The sequence below is a fragment of the Camelus ferus genome, chromosome 16, assembly GCF_009834535.1.
Source record: "Camelus ferus isolate YT-003-E chromosome 16, BCGSAC_Cfer_1.0, whole genome shotgun sequence".
Taxonomy (NCBI): domain Eukaryota; kingdom Metazoa; phylum Chordata; class Mammalia; order Artiodactyla; family Camelidae; genus Camelus; species Camelus ferus.
Genome location: NC_045711.1, coordinates 30,857,422 through 30,879,224, shown reverse-complemented (window position 1 = coordinate 30,879,224; position 21,803 = coordinate 30,857,422). Strand labels below are relative to the sequence as shown.

The following is a 21,803-nucleotide window of genomic DNA, read 5'->3' as shown; positions in this document are numbered from 1 at the left end:
TTGAGAGAGATTAGAGACCATTAAATAATACCCATTTCTCCCCTCAGATTTAGAAGTCATTTGAAAAAAGAAAAGAATCAGGTAGATGGAGTTGTGGTTTAGGTGTGTGTCCAGCGGGAGCCTTGGGAATCTTCCTGCCTTGGGTTAAATGCTCTCACCTGGTCACAGCAGGAGCCAGGAGCCTGAGCAGAACAGAGAGCCATTCCCGGTGAGAGGACAGGATGGGGGATTTCAGGATTGCTTCCCCCAAAGCCAGTGGTTGTTAGTGTGTGCGGGAGAGAGTGGGATGAGAAAGGGCAGAAGTTTTCTTCTCGTCCAGAAGAGTGGACGGAAGTGCTTACTTTGTGGGCTGGGTTAGGAGAGGTTGGAGGAGAACTTAACACAGTCCACAGATGCAAATTTAACCAAGGGAGCATCTTGTAATATTTACTTCAGATCCTTTTTGTTTGAAGGTAAAAAAAAATATCATAGCATACATACGGGTTTTCCCCTTTTCCTTCTTCCGAGATAATCACACCTTTCTTGTCCACATTTTATACTTTTACCAAGTCTTTTAAAGGCTGTATTATCTCCTTGAAGAGATACCTGATTTTCATTAGGATGAATTCTCTTTAAGGAGAGTTGTCTGTCCCTTATGTAAATAGACTTTCGATAGTCATAACTGAGCAGTCTATCACAGAGACCAGGACATGCAGGAATCCCACAGCTGAAATCACGATCAGTCTCAAACGAAGACTCCCACTACATGTACTTTAAGTAGAACAGCAGAATTCCAATAAACATTTCAGTTGCCTTTCTTTTTCCAACTTACATATTTAAGGCTTTAAATTGTTTTAAGAAATGCTTAAGTTGTATCCTGCAAATTTTTATATGTATTTTTTTTTGTGGTGGTTTAGTTACAAGTGTAACTAGTTCATGATTTTCAATATGATTTCTTATTAGACACTTAGAAATTACCTACAAGTATTTCTTCTCTTTTCCAAAGAAATTACTCAGCAGGCAGAGATAGGAAACAGATGAGTGTATACATCCACACATGCATATACGTGTGTGTGCATATATAAATATGTATGTATCGTTTTTATATCATATACATATGTTCATATGCATATCTACCACTATTTCTGTATCTGGCTAAATATATAAAAATCATGAATTCACACTGATTCCTTCCTTTATTTGTTTTTTTCCTTCCCTTATTTGTTATTCCCTTTTCTGACAATGAGAAACCTGACTTCCAACATATATAAAGTTGTTTGCTCAAACCTTGAATACCAGGAAATGGTTTTTGAATCGATAAACCATAGCTCTGTGAAAAAGAAACCTAAAGCTATAGTTTAATATTTTTTTTGCATTCTGTTTGTCCTTAGCCTGAGAGCGTATGATCCAAATATTGTGTTCAAAAGTTAACTTGGGTATTTCTTATCCCTTCCCTGTCAGTGTGATTATGTTGTTAATTAATTGAAGTGCTGTTAGATTTTCTTACTGTTGTTGGTATTTCATTTTAGAATTTCCCTCCTCCATCCTTGTTTATTTCACTTACTCTTTGAGTAAATGGAACATTAGCGTGGTTTTCAAAAGTCAGGCCTGTCCTAAAAGGTAAATTGAGATAAGGGTCCCCCCCTTTCCTTCTGTCCTTTCTGCTCCGTTCCCAGCCTCCCCTGTTGAGGTGTGCTCCATCAGTCTCTGGCTGATCCTCTCTGTGTTTGTTTTTGCACAAATGAGCAGTTACATATATATCTCATTATTTGATCTTCATTCTTACACTTTGCTTTTTTCATTTATTATTAACTGGAAGTCATTCATTTTTTTTCCATCAGCACAGTATGTGAGTGTGGTGTTGAATTATAGTTTGTGCAATTGCTGTCCTGCCTATGGGCATACGGGTTGTATCCAATATTTGTAGTGACAAATGATTTTGTAATGAATAAACTAGTAGAATATGTTTTTGTATTGCTTGAAATATATATTCAAGGTCACTTTTTAGGGGTGAGAATGCTGGGTCAAAAGATAAACATATGTAGTTTTGTTATATATTACCAGATGCCCCTTCATGAAGGGGTACTGACTGAATTTCTGTTGGTTACATATTAAAATGACTTTTGACCCGCAGCCTCCCGAGTAGAATGTGTCATTATATTTGAATGTTTTTGAAAATCTGATAGGCAGTAAAGTTTTTCAATATAGTCTTAATTTGCAGTTCTTTTATAATAGGTGAGAGTAAACATTATAAACATATTTTCACATATTTAAGGGCCATTTTAACAGCTTTCTTGAATTATAATTGAAGTACAATAAATTTCACATATTCAAAGCCTACAGATTCACTTTTTGACATGTGTATATGCTTGTGAAACTACCAACACAAAGAACGTGTTTATGTGAGTGTAGAATTACTCTCGCCCCTATGTTATCTCCCTGCCCACCCTCTGCCTTCTCCGTGTGCAGGCAACCACTAATCTCCTTCTGTAACTATATTTTAATTTTAATTTCTAATTTTAAGTAAATGGAAGCATACAGTGTGTATACTTTTTGGTCTCACTTCTTTCCTTTGGCGTACTGATTATGAGATCATCCATGTTGTACTGTATATCCATAGTTCGTTTTTAAAATTTTGAGTAATGTTCCATTGTATGGATATACCATAATTTGTTGATCCATATACCTGTTGATGGCCATTTGCATTGTTTTCACTTTGGGGCTATCACAGATAAAGCTTCCATGAACATTAGTGTCCAAATCTTTGTGTGGACATTTGCTTTTTGTTCTCTTGGATAAAACCCTAAAAGTCAAATGTACAGATCATAAGGGAGATGTATGTTTAACTCTTTAAGAAACTGCCAAACTCTTCTCCAAAGTGGTGGTGCTATTTTACAGTTCCCCCAGCGATGTATAAGAGTTCTAGTTCCTCCACATCCTTGCCAAAACTTGGTATGATCCGTATTTCTGTTTTCACAATTCCGACAGGTATGTACAAGTGTGTCATTGTGCTTTTGCATTTCCCTAGTGACTAATTTTGAAAAATCTTTCCATGTCCTTTTTTCCCATAAGTATATCTACCTTGGTGAGTGTCTGTTCAAATCTTTAGCGCCTATTTTTTTAAACTGGGTTGGTATTTTCTTATTATTGAGTTTTGAGAAATCTTTGTACATATTGGATACAAGTACTTTAATAGATGATTTGCAAATATTTTCTCCCAGTATGTGGGTTTTCTTTTCATTCTTTTAATAGTTTCTTTCAAAGAGCAGGTGTTTTTAATTTTGATGAAATCCAGTTTATTTATTTGTTCTTTCATGGTTTGTGCTTTTAGTGTCATAGCTAAGAAATCTTTCCTTAACACCAGGTTACAAAGGTTTTCTCCTGGAAGTTTTATAGTTTTAGGTTTTACATTTAGGAATGTAATTCATTTTTTAAGTTAATTTAGTATATGTTGAGAAGTATAAATTGAAACTGTTTTTTCTCTTTATTTTATTAATAATTGCCTTCTATTCCTTTTAATACATATAGAATCTTTAGTGATGTAACTGCTCTCATTTGTAATATTGTCAATTTGTACTGCTTCTTTTTCCAGATTAGTCTGGGTACAGGTTTATCAATTTTATTAATATTCTCGAAGAACTAGCTTTTGGTTACATTGATTTTTGTCTAATTTTTCTGCTCCAATTTTATTGATTTCTATTCTGATTATTATTATTGTCTTTCTTCTACTTATTTGTGTTTAATTTGTTGTTCTTTTTCTAGTTTATTAAGGTGAAAGCTGATACCAGTGACTTGACATCTGTGTATTTAATTTTTGATACAAGTATTTAGTTCTATAAAATTTCCCTCAAGTACAGCTGTAGCAGCATCTCTCTAATTTTGATATATTTTATGTTCATTTTCAATAAGTTCAAAATATTTTCTAACTTCTTGTTTGATAGAAGAGTGTTATTTAGTTTCCAGTTATTTGGGGGTTTCCTAGAAATCTTTTATACATTTTAAATTTAATTCCACTGTGATCAGAGAGTATATACATTGCATAATTTGAATCCTTTTAATTTTTTGAGAATTGTTTTATGTTGTAAAATATAGTCTATTTTGGTAAGTGTTCCATTCACTTTTGAAATTAATATGGATTCTGTTGTGGTTGAGTGGAATGTCTATAAGTGTCAGTTAGATCGTGTTGGTGATAGTGTTATTCAGATCCTGTTTATCCTTGTCTATCTGCTTTCCCTATCAATTATGGATAGAAAGCAATATTGAGATCTTTAATTGTACTTTTGCTTGTCTTTATTCATCCTTGCAGTACTATAAGTATTTATTTCTTGTATTTAGAAAATTTGTGTCATGTTGATATTTTGACTAATTATTATAAAATGACTTTTTTATTCTTGGTAATATTCTTTGCTCTGAAATCTTCTTGGAATGATATTAATATAGCCATTCCAGCTTTCTTTTGATTAGTGTTGGTATAGTATATATTTTTAATGTTTTTAGTTTATTAGCCTCTTTATTTTTAAAGTGTGTTTCTCATTGGCAGCATGTAGTTGACATCTGCTTTTCAACCAGTTTGATTGCCTTTTACTTGGGATATTTAGACCATTTACATTTAAAGCGACTAATGATATGGTTAATTTTAAATCTAGCATCTTACTATTTGTTTCTGTTTTTCCTATATGTCCATCATTTACCTTTATTTTTTTCTTCCTTCTTTTGGATTGATTGCATATTTTTTTATGAATTCTTTTATCTCCTTTATTGGCCTGTTAGCTATAACTAGTGGCTTTGCTATTTTAGTGGCTGATTTAGAATTGAGAGTATACATTTCAAAGTTGTCACAGTCTACACTCAAGTCACATGAAACTAGTTCATGTATAAGGATCTTACAGTTATTTACTGCCATTTCCTGCCTGGTGACCTTTGTGTTATCCTTGTCATACGTTTCACTTTTACATGTCACAAACCATACACTACACTGTTATTATTTTTTATTCAAACAGTGAATTATTTTTAGAGACTTAAATAATATAAAAAAGTCTTGCTGTGCATCCCTTTGTATATATCCATGTTTCCATTTCATGTCATTATCCTTCAGCCTGAAGGACTTCCTTTATTTATTTATCTTTAGTACAGGTGTCCTGCTATGAGTTCTTCCATCATTTGAATATCTGAAAGATATTTTCACAGGGTATGGAATTCTAAATTGAGTTTTTTCTTCCAGCAATTTAAGGTGTTGTTTCACTGTCTTCTTGCTTGCATTGTTCCTACTGGGAAGTCTGCTGCCATCCTTATTTTTGTTCCTCTGTATTTTTTCTAGCTGCTTTCAGGATTCTTTTTCTCTTTGTCACTGGTTTTGGTGCAAATTGATTATAGTGTGCCTTGGTGTAGTTTTCTTTATTTTTCTTGTGCTTGGAGTTCCTTGAGTTTTGGATCTGTAAATTTATCATCTTAGCTAAATTTGAAGAACTTTTGACCACTATTTCTTCAAATATTTTTCTGTTCCCATCTCTATTCTCCTTAGGGACTCTAAGCACACATATGCTAGTTGCTGAAAGTTGTTACTGATGCTTTGTTTCTTTTTTATTATTCTGTTTTCCTTTCTTGCCTTGTTTTGGTTAGTTTCCATTGCTATGTCTCCAAGTTTGCTCATCTTTTATTTAGTAATGCATAATCTGCTTTTAATATCAAGCATTGTTTTTCACCTCAGACATTGTAGTTTTTCTGTAAAACTACAAAAATTCTGTCTCTAGAATTTCAGTATGAGAAGATGATTCTCAGCATCATCACAAGCCCTTTTCTCTGTTCTCTGTATTTTAGTCATATTGGCTCTGGTTCTCTTCTTTGTATGATCAACAGTCTTCCCCTTTCACAGCTTCTCCATTTGTTGTCCTTTATGCTGGACTGCCCTTATCCTCTTATTTTCTTTTACCCAATTCTTCTCACCCTTCAGTTGACTTTAACATCACTTTCTTAAATCCTAATTCCTAGGAAAGGTTTCTTTTCTCCCTATTGTACAAACCCTTAATACCCTATGTTTCTCCTTTGTTCATTGAATTGAATATTCACTAATAGTAATGCATTAATTCATGGTTTTTTGCCCTGCTAGACTGAAAGCTTCCTTAGCACAAGAACTGGTTGTGATTAATCCAGTGATGTCATCTCAACATCTAGCAAGGTGCCTGGCATATAATGGGTATTTAACACATTAATGGTAAATGAATTAATGAATACCACATGGTAGCAAATTAACAGATGACTGAATTTATCATTAAGCACATGTAAGATAATCACTGGAGCCTTTGGAAAAATTTAGTATGAGGTGGGATAAAACGCTGAGTGAAACATGGATATATATTTATAAAAACTGATTGTTATTTTAAAACTAACATAAATCCAGGTAACATACTTTTATGCACTTATCAATAGAGTTTTTGTAATCAGTAAAAATGATTTTATATTTTCTTATATTTCAAAGAAAACTTTAATCCTATCTTTGGAAATCTTTTGCCCCTACCATATTCATCTTCCATTTGAAATAAATAAAAATCTTCTGATGGAGATTTGCTTTTTTCATAGAAAGTATGATGGTAAGGAGGAAAGTGAAAGATATTTACAAATACCAAGTACAAATATGTCTTTTACAAATACATATACATTTATATACATGTGCATATGTACCTTTTAAACATTCTTAGTACTGATCTTACCAAAATGACATGCCCTTTGTGCAGCTTTTCTGTTTTATTCTAGGCACGATGAATTCTTCTAGTCTTTGTTTGCTCTTAGTGTGGCGTTCATATCATTGTGTAGCTTTTCTTACCTGAAAATAGTATAGAGTCTAACTTCCTTCCCATATTGAAAGCAAGGACGAGGTACTTCTAGCACCAGGCACAAATCCTGGCATACAGTAGGTCAATAGGTGTTAAGTAAATGCTTGGTAGACATTTTAGCTTTCATGTGTTCAAAAAGGATTTGATATGCAAATACTGCTATATGAGGATAAGTTATAGTAAGGACCTAGTTGTAACTTCAGTTAACTAAACAGTGATTTAGTAAAATTATATATGTATGTGTATAAAATTATATATATATACACACACACACATACACACACATACATATACATACACAGATTTAAAGAACTAGAACAACTTTTGACTTTGAAATCAGATGGGCTGATTTAATTTCTCATTCTGCCATTTACTATATAATCATAGACAAATCATTTAACTCTTCTAAATTTCATTGTTTTCATCTGTGAAAAAAGTAAATAATTTTTCTAGTTATAAAAATGAAATGAAACAATATATGAACTGCTCTAAGCTGTAATGAGCACAAAAAAACACTCAAAAAACTGTTCACTCTTTTGTCATTTGCAAAGACATTAAAATTATGGTTACACTATAAATGTTATAGTTTGTAGCAGCATCATTCAGTAAAAGTACTGGAAAATATCTATTGTGACTTTAAAATATATTTCACATAATTTAGAAATCATTTATGATAAGTAGAAAACTTCCCTCAATGATAAATACTACATTTATATTTGGTAAATAAGAGAAAATTTGCCTGCTTAAAGTTTGATCTACTTGTGCACAGTGATGAATGTAAGTGAGAATATTTTGCAGCTACTTTGAAATATTGAACTGCCCAGGGACAAGGCATGGATGATGTTTTGAAGGAAATAAATATTTCAGCTTCACATTTCAGCCTTTCTTCTTTATTCCTTTGATCTGGCTTTGGTTTACTTATCATTCTGCTTGAATGACTTCACACTGCCTTTTCCCTCTCCCTGCTAACCAGAAGTGGTCCTGCACCTATTTCAAAATATTTAGGCTTTGTCATTTTATAGGATGAACATGTATTTCCTTATTATTTACTGATACACTGCTGCCTGTAAAATAAGATAAATTGGTGGATATGTATGTAGCTTTGCATGTATGATGTATAATTTATATATGGAACTTTTAATCAGTACTTTCTTAAATATAAGTAACATGAAAGGAAGCAATATTAGATTTGGGATTTATTTTGAAGTTTAAAGAGTTTAAAGATTTTAAAGGAAGTTTCTTCACTATACACTGAAGCTGTTTTATCTTTAAGGATCATTTTCTCAAGGTTTTCTAATTTCACCATAAAAATTTCAATTGCTTTTTTATTTGCTGAGGTAGAGTTCTTTTAATTTACTTACAGGCCCATATTATAGGCAGTTTAGCACAAAATTATTATGTAAAACTTTATTTAAATGTTTCATTACATTTACCTATATTGCTTTGTTTTACACTGTCCACACAAATTTTCTGATCTTCTGAGACTAATTCTCTTATACACCCTCACTGCCTCTTTCCATTTTTTGTATTCCCATTGCATTTACAGTTTGTCACAAAATATATGTAACATTACACTATTTGATTTTTTGTTGCATTTTTCTCTTTCCCTTAATCAGATTGTAATCTCTCCAGTATAAGAACCATTTCTCTTATACTTCTTCTAAGTGTTCTGCAGTATTTCACTGAGAAGATTTTAGAATTTGCTGCCAGGACCCTTCCCTAAGCTCCTGGAACATGACTAAGTTACTGAGAATGTAGGAGGTTGATGCCAGGATCTGTTCTTTTGAATCATGATTCAAATCCAGTTGACTTCAAAGGATTTATGGACCTCCTAGCTGCAATCCCTGTCTCCTTAAGAGATTTTTGGGTAGTTGAAGCAGATTCCTCATTCTTATTTATAAATAATGTGCTTTAACCAATCACGGCTCTTCTAGACTGAAGTTTGACCCTGGGGGCATGGCTTTTGTAAGCCTAAATCATTGTGAGAAAAGTTCCACAGAACTTCTCTACGTTGTTACCTTCCTTTCTCTAGCTGGTTTAGTCTCAAATCATCATAGTTTCATTGAACCTTATTGTATACTTGCCTGAGGTTGTATCAATGCTGTCCTGTTAGAGCCATGGTTGTGGCTCATCTACTTCTGACTTTGAGAACTGCTAGCTTTCTTTGTTCTACCTTTACTGCTACTGTCTGTAAATCCACTCACCCTGAAAGGCTTCTGAGAAGTTGGTGCTGCTTCACCATGGTAGGATGGAGATTCCTGCAGTAGAGATCTACTTTCTACAGACTCATCTCTTCCATTAAATGCAGTGGAATAAAATCCCTCTGAACTCTCTCCTTCTGTCTTTCAAGATCCTGTGTTCAAACCTCTGTTGTAATATTTAGTATTTATCTTTTTCATTTACTTGATGGGGCCCTCTTAACAAGACAGGTTTCTCATACAGCTTTGTTCCTTAGTATAATAAGTCAATGGCTAACATGTAGTAGATCTTTACCAGTGTCTGATGAATGAGTCAGTAAAAGGTTGAAACATTAAGGCTCAAAATGTTATGTTCTTTTAGGAGGAAGAAGAATGGAGAAAATCTTCTCAGATTTGCTGTGGCCATTTTGAACATCGTTTTGTTACTTATCTTTACAAATACTCGTTTTATCTTTATTATGTTACAAAAGATGTATTTATCTTTGGCTTTTTAGATTTTAATGGATATATGCTAATCTAATTTGCAGCCTACTCTGTGACTGAAGATAGCACTTTGTCCTTGAATATCTTGAGTTGGACTAGCACATACTAGGAACACCCACAGTATGTTTCAAAATTGTGGTATATGTCTTTGACGTGAGCAATGCAGAAATGTTTGGCCACATGATTTCCTTATTAGGCCTTAAAACTTTCCCATAAAAAGTCACCTTAGCTATGACTTGGCATTCTCCTTTAGTATATGCTCATCTCTGGGGCTCCCTGAATTTTTTGACAATACCTCCTTCTTCATTATCCATTGCACAGTTCTTTTCTATGTTGGCTTCTAATCTTATGAACTTACCTTAGAAAAACTAAAGCTTTATTTGGTCGCTTCTTTCTTTGGCAGGCCCTAGCAGTCATTGATCTCCAGAAGAGATTAATAAACTGCAAAGAGCTACACAAGCATATCATCATCATCATCACCAATTTAGGGTTCTCTCTGAGTCTTCTTTCTCTAGTTCAGAAGCACCTGCAAGGCACATGCTGTAAGGACAAGTAAATTCTTGGTGGTAGAACCATTATAATCGTCTGCAAGCATTGTGTGACATTGAATTCTTTAGAAAATTGGATGATAATTGCTTTATCAGGTTATTCTCCAGTATCCTACACCCTCTTCAAAAATCAAATTCACAAACACCCTGAAACCAAATGATACGTACGCAAGTCGTCTTCCACTTCATGGTATTTGATAATCATACCTTCTGGCATGAAGTACCATTGAGTGGCTCTCATTCAGGCATGATTTTGTCACTCCAGGGGACATTTGACATGTCTGTAGACATTTTGGGGTTGTCAGAATTGGGGATGGGACATTGTCACTGGGACCTGATGAATAGAGGCCAGGCATATTGCTAAGCATATCACAATGCACAGGACAGGTGCAAAGAATTATCTGGCCTGAAGTGTCAACAGTACTGAAGTTGAAGAGTTTATTCTGTTCTGTGGTTTCGTTCTTGTCCCATCTAGATGATACACATTTATCAAACCAACATTGAATAATTCTATACATATAGTATGCTAAAGGTCTGTAATATAAATAAGAGGAAGATACTGTTCTGTCCCCACACCCTCCATTCCCCTGATCTAAAAAAGATTTGATTATCCTGGAAAAGATAGATACATACATTTACAACTATAACAGTGTATATAAAATGCTATAGTAGCAGCATAGAATGGATAATAAAGAACCTAAAGAATGAATAGTAATCTGCCAGTCAAAACAACCAAGAAGGGAGGTTCCAGTTCATATTATGACCAGGTAAGCTCCAATCAGACTAATCCTTCCACAAAAATAAAGTCTGTACAAGATATAAAATAGGACTACCTGAAGGCCCTGGAGAAAGAATAAGCACAAAGAGGTAGCAGAAGGGAGTACACACTTAGAAGGAGGAAAGGTGAGCTTCCCACTTCTGTAGTATTTATCTGACCACATTTGATATCATGTGGGACAGCTAGAATGTGGATAGATACTTGCCCTCTTAGGGCTTAAAGAACCAGCTGAAAGAATGGACAGTTATAGCCACTAGCAAACTAAGATGGAAAGACACCCAGGAAATAAGAGAGCCAGAGAAGGGAAGCCCAAATTCTTCATATGATGTCAGTTCATATTTCTGACTGATCCCTAAAATTCCAAACAGCCTAAGACTAACAGTTGAACTTATAGATGAGCTTCTGCATCCCACAGGGGAGACAGAATTTATATTGTGAATTCAGCCAAGTTGACTGCCTGCTATAAACAAATAATTAAAATTATCAATCAGTACTATTCAGAGGAAAATAACCAGAATCCAGACTCTCTACTATGTATCATTCATAACAGATACAAGCCAAAATTATTTGACGTATGAAGAATCAGGATAAGAAATGACCTGTTTATTTTCAATCAGGATAACATGACCTTTTTATTCTCAAAAGATAATGCAGTCAATGGAGACCACCCCAGGATGAATTAGATGCTAGAATTAGCAGGTAAAAATTTAAAGTAGCTCTTGTAATTATGCACAAGGGTTTTAAGCAAAATTGGTGGTGATGAATGAAAAGTTAAAAAAAAAGTGAAAAATATAACATTTGAAATTTAAAATGTGGGGTGAATGTAACAACAGAATGGAGATGACAGTAAGATTCAATGAACATGAAGATAAATCATTAGAAATTACACACTCTGAGCACAAAAAACAAATGTACTAAAAATACAAGTTGCAGGGACTCACAAGACAATAACAATGTATAATATATATTTAATTTGAGTCCCAGAAGTGGAGGGAAGAGAGTAATAGAGCAGAAAAACATTTGAATAAATAATAGCCAGAAATCTTCCAGTTTTCATGAAAGACATAATTATACTAATTTAAGAACTCAGTAAAGCCCAAGCAGGGTAAATGGAAAACAAAACAAAACAAAACAAAACAAACAGCAGTTGTTATTATTTCTGTCTTGTGATTATAGCCGTTCTAGAGGTTGTGTATTAGTATATCATTGTGGTCTTGACTTGCATTTTCTTGATCAGCAGTGGTATTGAGAGTCCTTTCATGTGCCTATTGGCTAATTGTGTATCTTTTTTGGAGAAATGTCTATTCAGATTCTTCAACTATTTTTAAATTGTATTTTTTTATTATTGATTTGTAAGCGTTCTTTATTCTTGATACAAATCTATTTTCAGATACACGACTTGCAAATATTTTCTTTCATTTTGTGGATTTCCTTTTCACTTTTTGTTAATATTCCTTTCAGCACACGTTTTTTAAATTGCTGGTGTATATTTATCTATATTTCGTTTTCTTGTTTTATGCTTTTGGTATTATATCTATGAAGGCTTTGCTTTTAGCTCAAGGTCACAAAGATTTACTCCTGTATTTTCTTTCTAAGAGTTTTATATTTTTAGCTCTTACATTTAGGTCTTGACCCAACTTGAGTTAATTTTTGTGTATTGTGTAAGGAAGGAATCCAGCTTTATTCATTGGCCTATGAATATTCAGTTGTCCCAACACCATTTGTTGTAAGACTATTTGTTTTCCCATTGAACTGTCTTGGCACTCTTGCTGAAAATCTGCTGATTATCAATGTAAGGGTTTATTTCTGGAATCTTTTTTTTTTTTTCTGGAATCTTAATCCTGTTCCATTGATTTATATGTCTGTTCTTATGCCAGTAGCACGCTGTTTTGATTACTCTAACTTTTAGTAAGTTTTGAAATCAGGAAATGTGAGTCCTTCAACTTTGTTCTTTTTCAAGATTGTTCTGCCTATTCTGGGTTCCTTGCTTTTCCATATGCATTTTAGGACCATCTTGTCAGTTTCAGCAAAATGTTCGGGGATTGTGTTGAATCTGTAGCTCAATTTGAAGAGTACTGTCATCCTTACAATTTTAAGATCACTTTTAGTTTCCATTTTACCCGTGTTCCTTTCTGGCTTTTGATGTATCAGATGTTTAGATGTCCACAGTGTTTACCATTTATAATAAGAATTTAGCAGAGACCATTAGTCCTCGCAGTCGTGTGAAGAAGAGCCCAAAGAAATCTATTCATTTATCATGCTTAGTGAAGGTATTACTTTTAGTGCCTTCAAAGTCATAGTTGTATCTCAGTGTTTTTAGCTGACTTGCTCTAATCAGTTTAAGGACCAATAGCAGCCATGAATATAGATGATGTAGTACTTGAAAGTCGTTTTCCAGCCCAGCTGGAAAGGGATTGGAGAATCTTCTGGCTGTTTTTCAGCCCTGTTTGAAGTTTTTTGTTTTGTTTTGTTTTTCTTGGAGTTTCCAGTGGAGATGCCAAGCTGGCAGCAAATGAAGTATACTGTAACGTGAAGCCATGTAAATATACATTGGATCACTGCCATCATTATCAAAAGTGCTGGTGCAGAAATGTGCAAGGGAAGATTTTCAAATTGAAGTTGGCCTGTACATATAAATGTTAGCTTTTAAAGCTCAAGAAATACTAAATTGTAGTCCATTAGTCTCCTACATTTTATTGCCTTTTTGGAATAATCATGTACTTCAGAACATCCTTTAATCTGACCTGGCTTGTGGTTGTATAAGAATGTAGCTTCTTTTTTCTTTATGCTTTATATACTGAGGCAGGGAAAATTTACTGCATTTTATAAATAAATCAGAGTTAAAAAGCAAATATTCTTCCCACCTTTTTATCTTCATGGAGGCCAGCTTTAAGGCATTTGAATGATGCGTTTATACTCGGCCCCACAACTAATTCCACTGAAAAAAATAATCTTCAAAGTCACATTTTTTCTTCTTTTTTTACAGGACACACTATTTGGAATCATGGTATAAGGAAATACTGTTCTTATGTTAGTGAGGAGCAGACCTTTCTCTCAAGTGCTGAAAAGTTTCACTTCTGTTTCATTCCTTTGGTAGAAATTAAAATGGATCCTTCATTACAATGAATATCATCTCTTTACTTAAATTAAGGCTGATAGTTTGCTTATACTAAGATAGAAGGTTCCTAAATATTAGTGGAGCTCAGGTTTAACTGGACAGGAACATCGATTTACAGTGAGTGATGCCTTCTTTGATATTTAACATTACTACCAAATTAGATGCACAGGTGTGGTGGGACTGAAAACAAGCCGAGAGGTTTCACGCATTTCCCTATGCTTGCTATTTCATATGAAACAGTATTTGCTATTTGTAAATCAGGCTGCAGATGCTCAGTTAAAAGCAATGTGCCTTATTGCACTAGGTTTTATTTTAACAAACAGTATTTTTTACAAACAGTATTTTTAATATCGTCTCAATACATAGCTGATACTGGGTAAAATTTATAACTTTGACTTATCTTTTCATGAGTCAGTTATAAAGTAAGGGAACTAAACTTGGTAGGTAAGAAGGAGATAATATAGATGAAATATCCTATTAAATTTAAAGTATTTACATTAGCTAGCTCAGGTGAATTATTGGGCAAAAAATGTGAAACAACTGCTTTTCAACATTCATAGAACAAAGCTGATATTTCAGCCATAATTTTAAATTATATGATATATAAATTTTAAAGTTTTCAAATACTGTCCAGTGTGCTTTCTTTTCTATTTATATAGGCTGAGGAAGCAAAGGTAAACCTTTGAAATATTGTAATTCTAACTGTGAAATAGTCTTCCCAAGTGTGTTTAGGAGGGCCTCAAAAAGTAAAGAGTAACAGGGATGAACTAATTACTGTAGCGTTTGGCAGAGAAGCAGCCTTTGCATTGCCTGACCCCAACCCACTGCATGGGGACATTAGTCATCTACCACAGCAGCCTATTCCTGTGAGCCTGGTCTCACAGTCCTTTTAATAGATCGTTCTAGGCAACTGCTTCCAGTCACTGGGGTCCATCAACCTGAGCAAATGTCCATCAAACATTAGTGACAACTGTCCATCACCTATATCTAGGCCATGGTACCCAGTATGATTTATATGACTTCATCTGTTTTCATAGACTATTGTAATATTCAAATATTTGAATATTCAAACAAAATATTCCATGTTTATATCGGGGAAATCCTATATACAACTCAAGACTTGTTTTTGAGCAGCATAGTATAAGGGTGATAATGCTTCAGGCCAAATTAAAATCCCCTGTAGCCGTCAAAGTGCTCAGCCTTTTATGTAGTGATGGCCCTTGACTCAGTCTTCAGTATGACATCCAGTTTTTAATCACCTTTGTCCAGCTGCGTTATTAACATTAAGGGGCAAAAAAAAAAGCATCATGAATATAAAGGCCTTGGACTTTGGCAGCCAGTTAACGTTAAAGACATTCTGTTTTAACAACATGTCAGAAAAATGGAGGGCAGCAAGATATTCGGGTTCCTGTTATGTAGTCAACTAACGTGGACAACTTGAAAAAAAGCTGTAAAAACATTCCCAAAGCGAATGCCACATTGCTGTAAAAAGCGGCAACCACAAGCTTCGTCTGGCGTGCTGCATGGCCGGGGATGGCTTCTCTCTCATGCAGGGCCTCACGCCTCTTGGGACAGAGTATTAAACCCTGTAGGTTATTAAAATGATGGTTATGCCTGTAAAACAGACACATAGAAGAAAAGGGAGTTCAGTGGAAAGACTGCATAGTTTAAGCCAGAGATGTCTTGATTATCATCATCTTCAGGTAGAGGATGTGTAGCATGAAGAGATAAACAGACATAAGTGGTACTTATGATGAAAGATACGGAAAGGGTGGATACAGAGTTTGTTCTTCCGGGCCATCTGCAGGGAGCTGCTTATCTGCAGATACGACACACCCATGCATGGATGTATGTGTTGGAGGCGGGGGGGATCTCTATATGCATTGCTGCATTTTACAAAGGAACAGGAGAGGTGACACTTTTTCTTATCAGTCTTTCTGCCATTTAAGCTTTGAGAAAAGTTTCCAATTTGGGGGAAATTGGTATTTTATGTCACATATATGTCCTTATTGGAAAACCTAGAAATTATTAAGTGTCTTAAAGAGGATTTTAAACTCAGGTCTGAGTAGCTCCAAAAAGCTCAAATTACTTTTTACCTACATCTTAAAAGATAGTAGCATCATTGTTTGGGAAATGTCTTTCCCCCCCATTATGATGTTTCACTAAAATTTGATTTATGTGAGTTAAATTACCCCATCTCCCCAGCTTTCTTCAGTATTACAATGAATAATAAGATAATTTTTATATATGTATAAACTTTCACATTTAGGGAAAATGAGCCAAATTGGTCTTACTTATGATATACTAGTCCATTTGGGTGGCTGCCCCAAAATACCACAGATTGGGTAGCTTGTAAACAACAGAAACTTATTTCTCACAGATGTGGTGGCCGGGAAGTCAAGATAGAGGCACCGGCATGGTCATGAGCCAACCTTTTCCTGGTTCTTAACTACCGCCTTCTTTCTATGTCTTCACATAGTGGAAGGGGCAAAGGATCTCTCTGGAACCTCTTTTCTAAGGGCACTAATCCCATTTTGAGGGCACACATGCAGACCATAGAACATGACATCTGGAAAATCAGGAAAGCAGCAGAACAGCATAGCCAACAGCAGGAGCTCTAGAAGCAGGCGGCCAGGTCTCGATTCCTGCTTGACCTGTCACTAGATGTATAGCCTTGGAAGTATTCTCTATGTCCCAGTTTCCTGTTCTGTAAAACCAGGGATATAATAGTCTTACACAAGTTGACTGTGAGAATAAATGAGAGAAGACATATCAAAATAGTTTGCACAGGGACCGTACCTACTTAGAGCTCAGTAGTAGTCAGTATTAACTTTCACGTATATAACTTAAAGCCTTTGTTTTTTATTTCTTTTATCAACACGCAGATTTATCTTCCTTTGTTGAACCTTTTTGACTACTTAATTTTAATTCAAGGTGTTAGAGAGATTCCTATTAGTAATTTTTAAAAAATGAGACAATTTCACATACTATAAAATTCATCCTTTTAAAGAGTACATTTAGCAGATGGTAATATATTCATGAGGATGTGCAGCCATCACTACTATCTAATTCCAGAACATTTTCATCACCAAAAAAATCCCCCAAACCCCACAGGCATTAGCAGTCACTTCCCGTTCTCCCTGTCCTCCCAGCCCCTGGTAACCACAAATTTACTTTCCATCTCTATGGATTTATCTGTTCTGGATATTTCTCATAAATAGAATCATACACTATGTGACCTTGTGTCTGGCTTCTTTGCCTGTGTATAGTGTTTTCGAGGCTTGTCCGTGTTGTACATGCATCAGAACTTCATTCCTTTCTGAGGCTGAATCCCATCTCCTGGATATACTGCATTTTGCTCATCCATTCATCAGTTGATGGAGACACATTGGTTGTAAAAAGTTTTCGTTTTAGGGAAATCTCTGAAAGTAGTTGTATCCTCCTCAGAACACGTTATATGTTGATGCTCTTTCTACACTGAGACAAATTATGTTATTGTCAATTTTTTAAAGGGAAGATTTATAGAATTGGGATCCAAAAAATTGAAATCTGAATTTTATTTTAGAGAAGGTTAAATATTGTTCTTTGATTTGAGCCAAGTTCTTTCATTTTATATTTTACCTCTGAAGCTTTTCTGAACTTTTTTAGGGAAAAAGAGGAGCAGCTAACTCGTGTGACTGAAGTTCAGAGGCTGCAGGCCCAGCAGGCCGACGCCGCACTGGAAGAGTTTAAGCGGCAGGTGGAACTGAACTCAGAGAAAGTCTACGCTGAAATGAAAGAGCAGGTGAGGAGGCCGCTGTGCTGTCTTTTTTGAAAGTCATTCTCTCAGTGGGAAGGTATATTCTGATCTCAGGTATGACAGAAACATGTTTACTTGTTCAAAACACTTTGTCAGAATTAGCCATACAATTGGGTCAGGGATACAGAATAAGAAAGGGATATTAGGCCTGGCAGAGGAGGGCACCTGTCTCCACCAGAGCCTCAAAGGAAGAGGTGGCTCCTAGCAGCCAAGAGCAAGAGCCCCAGCAGAGAGGGCTCAGCCGGCAGACTCCTTCTGCTCCCGACAGAGCACAGGAGGGAAAGGGGCCGTGGTGTGCATCTCTGGAGGGTTTGGTCTGTGCTCCTCCCGGGCTGCTGGTGGCACTGGTCAGCAGTTTCTTGCTGACAGTGAGTGGAAAGAGAGAGGTGGACAAGAAGATGGGTCCTCCTTCCTCCTTCAGGATTCCTTGATTCATCCTTAAAGAAACGCCAGAATAACCATTTTAAAGTCCTATCCACAAATGTGGTAACGCCTGAGTGTCTTGCTTTGGGAGCATGGATCCGCCTCCAGGTGAAGTCCCATGACCGGTTTCTGCAGAACAGGGCCTCGAGCTGTCAGCATCTGTATTTGTTTGTGCGCCATAAATAGCATTATGTTGATCAGTTACAGCACATTATCTTCACCTGGCAGTTCAGGAGCACAGAGGCTGTCTCCCGCTCTTAAACAAGTGGTACGTTTTATAGTTTTGAGGGAAAATTAAAAATTATAAAAGAATAAAGAGAACAGACACCTAGGCACCCATCTGAAGAATCAACAATTTTTAACACCGTTTATTTAAACTGAAATGTTACAGATGTAGTCTCAGTTTGCTTTGCTGTTACTCATCTCTAATCACATTACTCTATCCTCTCCTGAGAAAACCTGCATAATTATTTTAGTGTGTATTATTTCAGTGTATTTTATACTTTCATATGCATATATAATGTCTGTGTATATCATATGCATGTATTATATATACATATGTGAAGTATATGAATATATGCATATATAATACTTATCCTTCTAGTTTTTAAAAGTTAGGTAAGTAACTTTTACAGATTTTATGTATTGTTTGCTCTTTTACCTTCAATTCTGCATATCTGTGTCCTATCCATGTTGATTTAGTTCAATCCTTTTAATACTGAGTATATATTATCATATGAATAAACTGGGTATTTAGTTTATTTTTCAGGTTTTCTTGATTAGAAAGAATGTTGCAATACTTGTTTGTGATTTGATTTTCAGCTGGAGTTACCTTCCTCAGGAGTCCCAAGCACACACTGGTGGTAGAACTGTCCCTACAGGTTTACTGATGGAGCTCTGTAGGGTTTACCAGTTTGGAACTGTGTTTTCTTGTTGTTTCCTTGATTCAGATTTCCACTCCTATTGAGTTGTGTGATTTGGGTCCTGAGAGTGGGGTCTGAGATCCCTTCCCTCTGTTTCCCTACTCCTTGCCTTGGGCAAAGGCTAGATTCCTGCTGAGAGTCGGGTTGGAAGGTGGAGACTTTCAATCTCTGTTACATGAACGTGCATCTCTTCCCAGCTCCCAGCTATCATCAGAGCCCAGGCCCAAGAAAGTATATCTGGCCCAAATGGGCAGGGGAGCTGCATAGGAGACTCTTTGATCAGCTTAACATTTAAAGGAATACAGAAAATATTGGAGGAGAGGGCCCCTGGCAAGAAATTTTAAGTATATAGTGAAGAAGGCTAAAAAAGGGGCATTTGTAAGTGCTAAGGCTGATAGTACAACTTTCTGACAAAAGCTGAGGCCATGACAGGCACCTTTGGATCAAGAAATGCACTTCTTGGGGTTGATGATATAATATTAGCAGATTATAGAATTTATGGATAAGTAAGGAGGAAAACAAGCAAACAACATGGGACTTCTGAAAACATTTTGTAGAACAAGAAAAAGGCATTTGGATCCAGCAGTCACAGAATACTTCCAAAACCAATCTACTATAGAGTTTAGGAAAAAAAAAAAAACTCTCAGAAAAGTAATACCTTTAATAAGAAGACATGATGTATACAAAAGAGGCCACACTTACCGAGTGAAATTAAGGCAATGAAACTGGATACATTCTTAAAAAAGAATTGAACCTCAAGGGAAAAATGAAAATCATACAAGCTCCTAGGCAGGATGAAACTGGCAAAGAACTTAGAGAAACAATGGAGTAATGCTTCAGAGTTTTGAAGGGGAAAAGTTGTGACCCAATTTTATACATAACTAAGGAGTTTTTCACTTGCAAAATCAACAGAAAAACATTTTCTTAGTAAGATTTCACGTACTGTATGCTGCTTATTTCTTTTCTAGAAAAAAAATTATATCAACACATCAACCAATTCAGAATGAAGCAAAAGACATCCCACCTGTGGGGAAACTATCACATTAAAGGATGAGTAGAGAACAATGGAATTTAACAAAATAAAAACAAATTTAACTAATTGTTGAAAATCTGGTTGTAAGATAGAATGCTAATGCTTACTGATTCTTGAAGAAGAAGGTATATAATGTACAAAATACAAGTTTGATAAAAACAAATCTAAATCCCTAGGTTACATAAATAAAGTTCAAGAAGTAAGTGGACAGAGAGGAGCACAGTATGCCAAAGCTCTGCCATGAATAGGTGAGATTCAAAGGATTCTTAAAATTAGGAAAATGTACATTAAAATACTGTTTTAAGTTTATAAACATAAGCATTAATAAAATTAACAAGATGTTACAGTCTCATAAAAATTTTGAGAAGATAAAAGCAAAACTTGAGATATTGCCAAAGGAATAGAAGTAGAAATAGAACAAAATGTCCAAAATAAGACAGAGCATATAATTATAATAGTAAATATTAACAGGTTAAAATTTTCTAATGAAAAGAAGGTATTGATTAGTTTACTTAAATCTGAGTATATGCTATTTATAAAAGCTATGACAATTATATAAGTATATTTTATCACTTGTATTCAGAATAAAAGGAAGTAAGAATATAATATTACACAATTTAGAATCAATACAAGTCAGTAAAATGGACAAGGGAATATATATATATATTTTTTTTTTCTTTTTTTGAGGAGGGTGAAGAGGGTTTTATTTTGGATATGTTAAGAGCAGAGAGGGCCTTTCTTGGTTAGGTTACCCCAAGGGAATATATTTTTGCATGCTTAAGCCAAGAGTACTTAACAATGGAAAAATTGGAATGGAATAGTCATGGAGTGCTTTAATAAATTTTTCTCCATCTTTGACAGCTTGGGGCAGGGAACAAAAATCAAACAAATAAGTGATCAAAATAGCAGCTTATAAATCAGCTAGACCATAAAGAAACACTCAATGTATTTCTGAAACTTAAAATGACAGAGAGCACTTTTTTTTTTACCACAATGCTTAGTAAAACCAGAAATTAAATTTCAATTAAAATTGCTACATCAGACTTCACCAAAATTAAAAACTTTTGCTCTTTGCAAGACACCATTAAAAAACAACAAAGGGAAAGTAAGGCAAGCCAGAGAATGGAAGAAAAGGTTCACAAATATTTCCAAGAACTTGTATCTAAAATATAAAAGAAATCTTACAGCTCAGTAATAAGACGACAAACAACCCAGTTAAAAATAGGCAAAGTATTTGGACATCTCAAAGAAGACTAATAAGCGCATAAAAAGATGTTCAGTGTCATCATTCATCAGGGAAGTACAAATTAAAACCAAAATGAAATGCCACTACATGCTTATTAGAATAGTTAAAATTACGAAGATTGGTTGACAGAGCCAACTGTTGGTGAAGGCATGGTCAAATGGAGCTCTTCTACAATGCTGGTGGGAAAACTGCCAGTTTCTTAAAATGGTAAACATACATGACCATATGTCAGCCATCCATTCCTATATGTTTGTTTCAGAGCAAAATTCTTGTCTCATCTTCTGTGAGCAGGTTCCAGTTTCAGTTAAGTTCCAAAGCCTTTGCTCTAGTGTGTTGGGTTTGTATTGTGCCACTCAGGACTGAGTCTAAGAGTTGGGTAGTGATTTAAATCACTCCACCCAATGACTCCAGGCACTCATGGAACATTCTCCAGGATAGACCATAT

General features: G+C 35.1%; 1 protein-coding gene across 3 annotated transcripts in view; it reads left to right on the top strand.

Annotated features, from left to right (window-relative positions):
* CEP112 (centrosomal protein 112) overlaps nucleotides 1–21,803 on the top strand; it is a 373,207-nt gene that overhangs the window by 122,119 nt on the left and 229,285 nt on the right. For all 3 annotated transcript variants that reach the window (XM_032457024.1, XM_032457025.1, XM_032457026.1), the window contains one exon: nucleotides 17,583–17,718. In XM_032457024.1, the coding sequence (XP_032312915.1) occupies nucleotides 17,583–17,718 (136 nt within the window). The remainder of the gene's footprint in view (nucleotides 1–17,582; nucleotides 17,719–21,803) is intronic.